This window comes from Aotus nancymaae, unplaced genomic scaffold, assembly GCF_030222135.1.
Source record: "Aotus nancymaae isolate 86718 unplaced genomic scaffold, 86718_ANA_hifiasm-v0.15.2.pri h1tg000079l, whole genome shotgun sequence".
Classification (NCBI taxonomy): domain Eukaryota; kingdom Metazoa; phylum Chordata; class Mammalia; order Primates; family Aotidae; genus Aotus; species Aotus nancymaae.
In genome coordinates this window covers 14,075,718-14,088,452 of record NW_026988494.1, presented here as the reverse complement: position 1 = coordinate 14,088,452, position 12,735 = coordinate 14,075,718, and the positions used below count along the sequence as shown (strand labels likewise).

Here is a 12,735-nt window from a genome sequence, read left to right as displayed (position 1 = left end):
AGGCAACAAACTCAGTTATGTGAATTCAGTGGCAGTTACTAACATGAACTCTGCTACTAATGTAACATATCAATTTCACTTTTAATTCTGTGGCAAAGAGTTCCTAACACTCTAATACAATGACTGCCAGAGTTGTTAACATTGTCCTAATTAATCCCTTCTGAAGAACATTAAATTTACCATGGATGAGAAGGACACTGGATATCAACTGTTCCAATTTCCTGTAGTGGGGATACATAGTATTGCCATAGCAATAGATAAACGTGAAAAAATAGTGTATGCATGTAACTTGATATGGTAGACACTAATTTTTTAATCAACACTAAAGTAGTGCTCATCCTAAAAAAAAGTAATATTGTGTGTGTGTGTGTGTGTGCACGCACGCACATATGTGTACACAGGTAGTGAGAAAGAATATATATTTTGATTGACAAACAATCTTTTCCTACTAAACATAATTTCTCATTCCTATATTAAGCTGTATTAAACTTCAGAATATTGATGCTTACAAAGTACACTTACCACCTGTCCATTGTGTGGGTTCTTATGAGCATATGGAGGTCCACGGATATGGTTCCACATCTGGCCAGAAGTCATAGCAAAGACTATACACTGAAAAACAGAGTACAATGTTTCGATATGTAAACCAGAGAATACCAGAATAATGCATTTTTAAAACACAATGGTCATGATGAAACTAACTTGTAAAAATCATTTATCACCTCACCCATTTAAAAAAATTTCACTTACTAACTATAGGACCTTGAGTAAGTTACTTATTCTCCCTGCATCAGATTCCATATCTACAAAATTGGGAGGCCAGCTCTGTTAAAGAAATGTGTTAATGATTACATTGGATAACATATGTGAAGCATCTGGCATGGTGACAGACAATCTGATATTATGTGCTCATCTGAGCCAGTCAAAAGCACAGATGAGACACTTGATGTTTTAGAGATATTTTAATGGACATGATAATCATCTTCTATATCCTCTAAACATCATTCTTCTAGTAGTCTGGATAACCAAAAGCCTACATTCTTGGATTATAGTACTTAGATTCCCACAAGTACCTAAATACTTTCAGCAAAATGTATGACATAGTAAATTCAGAAGATGTTTAGAGATGGAAGAAATCACAAAAAGACACAGCCAGGAATAACTCAGAGATTATATACCTGCTGGATGTATCAGAAAAAGCTGTATTTGGAAAACTAATATTGAAGATCCAAGGCATTACAGGGAGGGTGGGAGAGAATATATAAACCAGAAGTCACACTTCAATCAGTGTAACTTAGGTGTCCGTACATTTTTGTTTAAATCACAAAATATTTTGAAATTAATGAACCGGGACTCCTTTAGATTAAATGTGTTCTCTAGGTTGAAGCAGTACCCATACTTCCTGCTGTCGTATATCTTGCTCAATCACTCTTTACTTCAGCTTCCTGGCTCTAAGAGGCATTTGTACCCCCCAAAAAAACCAAAAACCAAAAAACAAACAACAACAACAACAAAAACACCAAAGGCAAGAATGAGCAACGCATGACTGGGGGTCTAAATATTCTAGGTTGGTATCATTTTTAAGGGAGGAAAAGGGATACAAAAGGGAAGAAGATAGGGCACATAAGAAACGATACCTAAATCTAGAAAATAAATTTAGATTCTGTTCTCTGCTTGGGAGCCAAAGTGTTTCAACAGACAATGATAAAACAGCTTTAGAGGGGTTAATCTGAATCCTTTTCTGACTTTCTTGAGAATAATTCTGAAATTAACCCAGACTTGTTTAAAGCCAGATTTGACTTACAGACTAAGCCTAGGTTGGAATATTTTCTGAGTAAAGATTTTACAAAATATTTTCAGTTAAACTTAGTAAAGACACTAGAATATTAGGCCCAGGACCAGAATGAGCACAGAGAGTGATTCACCATCTAAAAACATAAATTAAAAATTTGAAATTGTTAATTGACACAAGAACAGAAAGTCAAACACTGCGTGTTCTCAGTCATAGGTAGGTGTTGAACAATGAGAACTTTTAGACTCAGGGAGAGGAGCATCACACACTGGGGGCAGTTGGCGGGGGGTAGGGGAGAGACGGCAGACAGAGGTGGGTGTAGGGGGAGGGTGGGTAGGGATAACGTGGGGAGAAATGCCAGATATAGTATGCACCTAAAGTAAAATTTTAAAAAAGGGTGGGGGGAAGCATAGTCAAAGAATTAAGTGGACAAATTAAGTAATCTGAAGTAATCTAGAAGTCTAAGAATAAAATTTGAAATAAGAAAAAAATTTTGAAATTGTTATGTGAGAGAAATAAAGTCTATATTTAATTTATAGGAACATCATTATCAGTGAATTTGAGAGTACTTTAAAGTTGAGATTATTTATGCTATAGATACAGTGTTTTAGGCAGAGCATATTTTAAAATACAGAAAAAGGAGTTAGACACAGTAGCATGTGCCTATAGTCTCAGCTACTCAGAAGACTGAGATGGGAGGATCCTAGGATTTCAGATCCAGCCTGGGCAACATAACAAGACCTTGAGCCCTTAAAAAAAAACTGCAGGCCAGGGACAGTGGCTCATGCCTATAATCTCAGTACTTTGGGAGGCTGAGGCAGGTGGATCGCTTGAGCTCAAAAGTTTGAGACCAGCCTGGACAACATGACAAAACCCCGTATCTACAAAAATTAGCCAGGCATGGTGGTGTGCACCTGTAGTCTCAGCTACTGAGGAGGCTGAGGTGAGAGGATCATTTGAGGTGGGAGGTTAAGGCTGCAGTGAGCTGTGATCATGCCACTGGATTCCAGCTTGGGCAACAGAGCAAGACCCTGTATTTAAAAAAAAATCCAGGAAAAGATACATCTTATGACCAAAAACATTTACAGTATAAACAAATTACCTTTTGTTTTTAATAAACACTTGGTTATATACAGTTTTATCTTGTTATGCCCTAACCCTTGTCACTAAACCAGCAACGGAAACTATGGTTATATATCTCTGGTTTTGCCTTTACCTGTATGTTCATTCCTTCTTTGCCTCCTTTTACTGATTCCACGATATTCCAATACTGAATGACAAAAGCACGTGGTCAAGTATGTATCTCAGAAAGATGGCACTAATTACAGAAAGGAGAATAGACTGGAGAAATCAGTTTGGAGGCTGATGCCTAAATACTCATGAGAGACTACTATGGTCTATTTCATGGTACAGTTAAGAATTGAGAGAAGTAGACATATAGAGCAAATATTTAATAGGTGGAGTCCTTAAGTTTTGGTGATTGAGTAATATGACAGAAAAAAAGAGAATCAAAACTAACCCCACTGTTTGTGACTTATGACTGGAGTAGCAGAGTATTATGGCCCAATGAGATATAGAGTGACAGAAGCAAATAAGGGTGAAAGGTAAGCAGGTAACACAGATTTGGAGTTCCTTTTCAAAAGGACTGACTCTAATGTGCTTACAAAACATTCACTTCAAAAAACTGTTGGATAGTGAGACTTCTACAAGACACTTACACATGCTTAATAAATGACATCTAAGAAAAAGCTATCGATTTGGGAATTGTGAGCACATAGTTGTTACTATAGTCATAGGAATGGATGAAATTGTTCTAGAACAGCAGGTAGGGTGAGAGAAGAAAAGAAAGCATAGGAAAGAATCCCATCAGCTGGTTCATGAACAGCTGCCCAGGACTCTGAGACACAGAAGTCAGAGACTTAGAAAGAAAATGAAGAAAGCAGGTATACTGGCTAAGCGTGGCGGCTCACACCTGTAATTCCAGCACTATGGGAGGCTGAGGCAAGAGGATCACTTGAACCCAGGAGTTTGAGACCAGCCAGGCTAACATGGCAAAACCCCGCCTCCATAAAAAAAATACAAAAATTAGTCGGGCATGGTAGCATGCACCTGTAGTCCGAGGATGAGGTAGGAGAACTACCTGAGCCCAGGAGGTGAAGGTTGTAGTGAGCCAAAATCATGCCACTGCACTCCAGCATGTACATCTTTCGAGGGCGGGCATGGCGGGGGGGCAGGGAGACAGAAAGAGAGGGAAACAGAGAGAGGCGAGGGGTGGGGAGAGGGTGGGGAAAGAGAGGAGAGTGACAGAAGAGAGGCAGAGGGGGGGAGAGAGGAGTGAGAGAGAGGGGAGCGGGAGACAAAGGGGAGAGAGAAAGAGAGGGGAGAGACAGGAGAGAGAGAAGGTAAGAGAGAGAGACAATCTAAAAAGTCTCACTTGTTTTGGCTATGAAAATATTTAACCAACTAAGATATTCACAAACAGTAGTAGCTACCCAAGAACATTCCATGTTCTTAAGACAGACCACTAGTATGTTTAAAGTGCCTTGCCTAGAACTTGATTGTAACAGTTGAGAATGGAGGTTTGTAAACTGTAATACTCGAGTTGCAGGTGTATATTCAGCACCTGTGCAACCTTGAGCAAGTTCATTGCTTTGGGCCTGTTTCCTATCTGTAACACTAGGATAATACTGGTATCCATCTTTCTAAACTGCAGGGGTTTTAACAAGGTTAATTCATGTAGCGCACTTAAATAGTGCACACAATACACAACACAAGCTCAGTGAATATTATTACTCCAAAGCCCTCCACAATTTGCTCCCATACTCCTAAATGGCACCATGTCCCATCACTCCTTAACTGGCACTGCACCCTCCATTCAGATCACTCTTCTTGCTTCCTCCTACATCCAGGATGGTAATGCCTGCATCTACATCTCGTTAATGCTGTGTCAACCCAGTCAACCTTTTACTAAACCAGGGTTAACTCATGGCCCTTAAATGGTTCTCTAGGGAACCCTTCCAGTTTATTCATTTAACAATTACTTACTGGAGCACTGCTGTACACCAGGTATGTTACTGGACACTACAGATTTAAGAATGAGTAAGATAAAGATGCTTCCCATCCTCAGCTGGAAATCCTGAATAAGTGACATGTGCCCTGACATAAAAAATATTTCTCATTTATTCATTCAAGATTTATTCACCAAGAGCATACTATATATTTAAGAACTGATTTAGAAGCTGGGGATAAAGCAATGAACAAAAATATGAGGTAGAAATCTGTCACTAAGGAGCTTACATTCTACAGGGAGGAAAAGAGATAAGAGCAGTAGCAATACTACTTATGGTATGTCACAAGTTTAAAAAACTCATCCTAATACATGATTTACTCAAGATTCCACGAAATGGTTTAATAAAACAAAAGCAGGTTCAAACCTAGAATAATACACAGAATCATTTGAAGTAGTGACAGATGTATTTACTCATATAGCTCTGGCACTTTTCATAAGAAACAACAAAACACTGAGTAACATGCACTTCTAAAATGCAAAATAGCCTAGGTTTCAAGTTTATAAAAATTCTCCTAACTGATGTATCCTTTTTTGGTTGTAACAACAGAAATGTCACCATTTCATTACTTTCAGCAATCTGGAAGTTTTAATTTTGCAATTAATTTGACTTTAATTTTTTATTTAATTATATTCATAGAAAAAGGGCATAATTCATACAGTTATAGCTAGATTAATTTTCACAAAATAAACACATCCTTGCAACTACCATTGGAAATCGAGCAAATGAACACTATCAGAAAGACAGGAGCTCTCGTGTCTCTTCCTAATCATAATCTACATAACCTTCCCAAGGTAAGAAACATTTTCTTGAAAATTATATATCAAAGGGTATGTAAATACTCAGTTTTAGTAGATAGAACCAAACACATTTCTCAGGAGGTTGAATGAAATTTATATTCCAAATAGTACATGATACATAGTTTTACCAGTAATTGGTATTAGCTTTTTTATATTTACATTCCAAAAAGCAGTTGATATACACTTTTACCAATAATTGGTATTAGCTGTGTGGCTGTGTGTGCTCATTCCAGATCTTCTGGTAAAGGTATCATAGTGTCACACTGTCATTTTATTTTGCATTTCCTTGATTAATAAGGTTGAATAACTTTTCATATGTTTAGTGAAATTTGGACATTTCTGTAAAGTGCCCAGCAAGTAATTTACCCCTCTTAAAATTTGGTTGTCTTTTTCTTATTGTTTTATCAAGGTTCTTTATATTTCTGGATACAAGTTCTTTGTTAAATATATACATAGCAAATAGTCCTTACGAAACATGAGCCTTGTCTTTCTTTTCATCTTATTAATGGTGATTTTTGACAAACAGAAGTTCTTCATTTTAATGTAGTTCAGTTTATCAATTATTTCTTCTATTATGGTTATCAGTTCTTAAGTTCTGTTTTAAGAAATCCTTGCCCAACCACCAATCATGGAGATACATATCCATGCTCTCTTCTAAAAGTGCAAATGTTTACATTTTACATTTAGATTCACGATTCCTCGAGTTAATTTTTTGTATATGGTGGGAGGTAAAAGTTGAAATTCACCTTTTTCCCATGTGGATATCCAGTTGGTCCAGCAATATTTATCAAAAATGCCATACTTACTCCCTGCATTCCAAGGCCACTTTGGTTACAAATCAAGTGATTTTATAAGCCTGAGTATGCTACTGGACTATAGATGCTGTTCCATATGTCTTTTTGTGAAATGAATACTATGAAGGCTTAAATATTAAAGATCTATAATAAATGTTGATATCTTAAGTGTAAATTCTCCAGCATTACTCTTCTTTAATACTGTTTCAACTATTCTATTCATTACCCTCTGCTAAAATCTCCCTGTCCATTTCAACACAAAAAAATATGCACAAATTTTGCTCAAGGTCAAGGTGGATATCTTTACAATATTGAGTCTACCAATTTATGAACAGGTTAACTTGCCATTTAAATTTTAAAAAAATTTGATTTGAGGCCGGGCACAGTGGCTCACGCCTGTAATCCAAGCACTTTGGGAGGCCGAGGCGGATGGATCACCTGAAATTGGGATTTCAAGATCAACCTGACCAACAAGGAGAAACCCTGTCTCTACTTAAAAAAAACAAAATTAGCCAGGTGTGGTGGTACGCACCTGTAATCCCAGCTACTCGGGAGCCTGGGCAACTAGAGCAAAACTCTGTCAAAAAAAAAAATATATTTATGTGAATAACATTTTCAGCTGTCAGTGTGCATACCTTTTATGAGATTGATTCAAGAATTTTTTTGATGATGTGACAACAGACTTTTTAAACTTTTTTTTTGTGATTATGATATGAATCATTATGATTTACTGTGTACTCATCAACCTTACTGAATTTACCAATTAGGTCTAATTTTTTTTCTATCTACACAATCAAATCACCTGCTAATGAGGGCAATTTTATTTTTACTGGGATGTGTGTAAGTTTTTTGTTTTGGTCTTAATGCCCGGCTCAGGATCCCAATAAAATATTCAAGAACAAGCATCTTGTGTTATTCCTTACCTCAGGAATTTCAGTAAGTTGCAAAATACGATGTTTACTGTATGTTTTTTAATCAGATTAAGGAAATTCCCTTCTATTTTGTTTTCTTTTTTTCTTATTCCCAAATAAGCAGTGAACCTATCAAATGCTTATATATACACATATCAAAGATAATTTTTTTAACTATTAGCATAGAGAATTACACTGATAATTTTCACATAGTAAACCATCCTTGTATTAGTGAAATAACTTGACAATGTATTACCATTTTTATTTCTTACTATCTCAAATTTCCAGTGTTTTCTTCAGAATAAATGCATCTATATCTATGAGAAAGACTGGCTTAACATTTTTCTATTTTAAAATGTCCCTGTCAGATATTAGAATCAAAGTTATTCTTGCTTCAGAAAATAGAGGCATTTCCTTTTTTTATTCATAGAGAAGTTTACATAAGATTAGTACTATGTCTTCTCAAATGCTTAAGAAGAGTTAGTCATCATGAAATAAAGATTTTAGCAATGGATTCAACTGCTTTAGCAATAGATTCAATCCATACTGGAGTATGCAGACTTGGTCATTCTTCTTGTGTTGGTTTTTTTGGCTGGTTTAAAGTTGTTCAATTTACTTGATATTGTCAATCTTAATAGTGATGTGTAATCACCCTAATCCAATTGGGGAATGCAGTGAGCCATGGCTAGATTATGGCCTTGGCAAAGCTCTGTCTGTATTTGATGCTAGCCACAGAAAATTTTCAAGTAAGAGTCCAGTGCATCGCAAATTGTAATTTCTAATTCACAAGACTGCAAAATATTCTATTCTTCTTTTTAGAAGCTTTCCACTTGGACATTTTATCCATTTACCACCAGCGTACGTCCCGAGACTTGAGACTTGTGAAGTTTATACCGAAAACTCTGCTTAATTTTTTTGTTTCTCCACAGAATCTGACACTTGGGTGTCTAAAGTTTCATACAGTATCAGAAAAGGTTCTTAAGTGACACTAGACAATAATCCTGAAAAGAGCAAGACTAAAAAAGCTACTCAGATATTTGTTGCAGTTAATTCAAAGAACACCTTCAAAGGTAGTCCTTTGGGAAGTATTTTGTTTTCTACATTTGTGTTTTGAGTCATAAACAATACCATGTTGGGACACCAAGATTTGGGACAGATGTTCATCAAAGCATTTGTATGCTACTGATATATCTATCTGATTTACCTTCCTCACTACCCATGTAAGGTCCCTGAGGGCAGGGCTCATGTTCTAGTCTTTTTAACTTATCTTTGTGTCTCCACATGGTTCTTCATAGATCTTGACACATGGTAGCTTTCAAATTCTTGTTGAATGGTCAATAAAGAATAAACATGAACAAACATAGAAAAGGTAAATGCACTGACACACAGCATCAGTATTCTAAGAATCATCAATATATGAGATTTCTAGAAAAAAAAAGTACTAGTCTCAATCATGACCTACAATGCTATAAATAACAGTGAAAAAAAAAAACCTCATGTTTTAAAATTCCCGTAAACCTATTTATTCATGTAACTTTTACTCATTCAACAAATATTTATTGAACACTTTCTACATGCCAGCCACAATTCTAAATGCTATGGCTACATGTACAAAGCAGATACCAATCCTTACACCTCATTGTAGTGGGAGAACACTTAACTTTCCACATTTATTTAACAGGCAAGCATTCAATAAATATGAATGAACAAAATCACATTATATCTTTCTCATATCTAGAGGTTATATCCTTGTGGTGAGCTGAGAACACCAATGGCCCAACACATCCTCTTCTAAGTGTCTATTTTCCTTGTTTTTCAAAACAAACTGCTCAGATCCTACAGTTTTCCAAAGGGTCAAGATGTTCACAACCATTTCAAGTACAGCAACTTTGCTTTTAGCTATTCTATGCAACGAACTTTGATGAGAGATTTGATTTGGAAAATTTGGGAAAAACATTTCACACTGTATTTAAAAAAAGAAAAATAATCATTATATGCTTCTTTGGGTTCATAATTATTTCATAGATGTCCACTATATATTGGATATAGTTTTGAAAATCAAAAGTTCTCATTTTCTTCTGAAAATATATGAAATTTAAATAACACCACAAGTTAATTTGAAGGTATCTTAATCAGCTGAATATTAAAATAAGCCGTTAGTGAAACTGAAAATTTTAATGCTAACTACACAGAAAATATGTAATATTCGAAATACATTTTAAACAATCTCTGTATATTCCATGTTTTTCAAATATAAAAATGTTATTAAGTTATAAGTAATTTAATGACATTACTTAATAAACAGGTGGTATAAATTGGCAGAGTAAGAACAGACATGCATGTCAGGGAATTTACACTCTACACACTTCTACTATTCACAAGTGAATAATTTATGGTCAATTTTTTAAAACTTGGTTTCAGTGCTATACAGAAATACTATCATTATTTCTTCCATTTGTAGTCAATCCTATACTGCATTTGTCAAAAAAAAAAAAAAAAGGAAAGAAATAAAAGATGAGAAGTATCTTTATGGTCATTTCAGAAACAACAACAAAAAAAGCTTCCTAAGACAAAGTCTTCAATTCTATGGAAAGGAAATATGCATTGAGGAAAACAATTTCAACAAGTATTTAAAAGCACTATAGAGTTAGATTAAGAAGATTAGCCGTGCATGAAGTGTAGTAGATTCATGTATGGAAACTTCACAGTGAGGCTTATTTAATTGTGACTTTATAATAAGATAAGCAGAAACTCAGCCAACAACATTCAAATTCAAATATCTATCCATATATGAATAGTTTAAAAATGTTCTTTGAGTTACTAAGGGCACTGCTTCCTCTTACTACAGAAAATTAAGAATTAGATATATTAAGTATATTCTAAAAATTTATGAATTCATTTTAAAATTCTGTTTTCCTAACTCTTTATACAAATGGCTGCTCATAGAAATACCTGTTTGCAAATACCATACCTAACTTCAAATGCCCAAATGGCACAGTTGCCTGATGAGCAAAACTGTCTGGGGTCATCCAAAAACAAGTTACTTCATTGGAAAAAAATATTATTAGCAATTATTTCCTTCTCATTTTTAAAGAGAACACTATAAAGATTATTTGTATATATCAAAAGTTATATAATTTCATTCAAATAAATTTGAAAGAAAAAAGACCCTTTTCTACCCCATTTGAACTCAGAGCCATTGGTAGCTCTGGTCACAAGAAATAAATTTATATTGATAAATCACAATGTGTACATGCCAAAGCACCTTCCACGAATGTGAACATTGTATAGTAATGTACACTAATTTCCAATTTGAAGATCTGCAAAGAATTTAAATAATTAAAATGACATAATTTGGGGCAAAAAAAATAGGAGGATGTATAGGAGTCATCCTACAATACAGATAGTATTAGAAAGCAGAAAACAACTTCTATCCTACTGTGATTTACTGTGATTATAAGGTTGGGTTATTAGATGATTTTAATGATGCTTTATCTTTAATGCTTTTAAGTGCATAACCTCAGGACATTTTCCTTTGTGTTTGAAATGAATGTTGCTACTCATACTACTACTATTTTCTGGCTTGAAATGACAGTCACCTATGAATAGTTTGTTATGAAGAGCTTCATTATGGGCTACAAAACATACTATTTTAACTCATTTTGTTTCCAAGTCAATATTGTTTTCTCAAGACCATAAACTACGTATCTTTGCTACACTCTGAAATTATGTACTAGTGTATTTCAATATTTTTATCAATCATTCTACTTTAAATTCATCATAAAGCAAGTAATGTGTATGCTTATTGTCCACCATCTTCCATATTTAGGGGGTGAGAGAAGGCAGAAACGAGTGAAACCAGAACCAGTCAATGATACATATTCTGTTCTATGAACAATCATCAGGATCTAGAAATAGTAGTTAACAAAAATTTTTCCACCTTTAGGAAGTATGAGACCAGGAAGATTTACTTATGAATACCTTTAGCTCTTTTTTAAAACTCAGAACCAGGAAGCTCTAACATATATGTATGTTTTAATATTTGCATGTTATTACTTCCTGTGTCAAGAAATTGCAACCTGTCTCTATCCTACACCCTACAGCACATGATAACTTCCTCTCCCCCAGCATACACTTCATTCTTACCCTACCTTTAAGTTACATACAATAAAATTAATACTACAGTAAAAAAAAGAAAAAAAAAATACCAGCCTTAGAATACAGTCTACCCAGAACTAAGTGTTCATAATACTAAATAATTCTCCTTGGAAGTACTTTTGTATAGGTTCAATGATAAAAAGACACAACCGCTAAATGCACCTAGAGTTGTTCTTTACTAAAAAGTCAGCATGGGGCTAGAGATTCTGTACCAGATATTTCTCTCATTCATTTTCCTCCCTTTTGTACATATTCTTTTTGTTCTATGGAAGCTATCTACTCTTAAATAGTTCATTACTGTTTTATTTTAAGAGCTTTCCTTTTACTGTGCAATCAAAGGCTTTCATGAGAGTTTGCGTAAGTCAGATGACAATATTTTGGCAAATTTAAAAATACATATTTTTTTCTTTACTTTCAAAGAAAAATGAGTTATTCATTATTTTAAATAGACAAATGATTGAGAATTTGAATGAATAGGTCAGCATTTTGAACAATCTCTTAACTTTCTAAGGAAATCTCATAATAGGATAAGAAAAATTTGATATGAACAATTTCAGCTTTTCAATTTATAAGCAACAATCAAGTGGTGGTATCAGGAAGGCAATGGTAAAGAAGACTCAAATTATATATTTAATCTGATTGTTTAAGTGATTTAAAGAGTTTCCAAAGGCCATCAAACAAAAGTATTTCTGTATTAATAAGAAAACTAGAAGAGAGGCTGGAAAGTATTACAAGAGTTGATTAATATTTTATTTATTTATATTAATATTCATAAAGTGTGGTGTTTTAAAACACATTGTTTGAAAATATGTCTGTTCTCTGCAGCCTGTTACTGACTTCTAAAAGGCTGTGATAGGGGAGCAGGCGTATCTGCCAAGATATCTTAGAATATCTTCTGCCATGCCAGGTTAATTCGCTTTCAAAGATTCTAAGTAAAACAGCAAATAATAATAATAATAATAATAAATCTGTATAACATAGCAGAGGTTTTCAAGAAAATTATCAACTGAAGTATTTAACATCTATACATCATAGAAATGTTGTTCTATGAATTTATTTGCAGTCATGATAGCTCATTGTATCTACTGGGTTGAATATCCAACATATAAGATATGTGCCCAGATTAAAAGAAGCCCAGCTTTGTGTAAACAATACACAACTTGCAGTCAGACGAATGAGATCAAATCCCAGTTCAAGCACTTTCTAGCTATG

General features: G+C 34.5%; 1 protein-coding gene across 6 annotated transcripts in view; it reads right to left on the bottom strand.

Moving 5' to 3' along the window:
* TUSC3 (tumor suppressor candidate 3) overlaps positions 1-12,735 on the bottom strand; it is a 303,958-nt gene that overhangs the window by 178,054 nt on the left and 113,169 nt on the right. For all 6 annotated transcript variants that reach the window (XM_064368759.1, XM_064368757.1, XM_064368758.1 and 3 more), the window contains exon 6: positions 523-612. In XM_064368759.1, the coding sequence (XP_064224829.1) occupies positions 523-612 (90 nt within the window). The remainder of the gene's footprint in view (positions 1-522; positions 613-12,735) is intronic.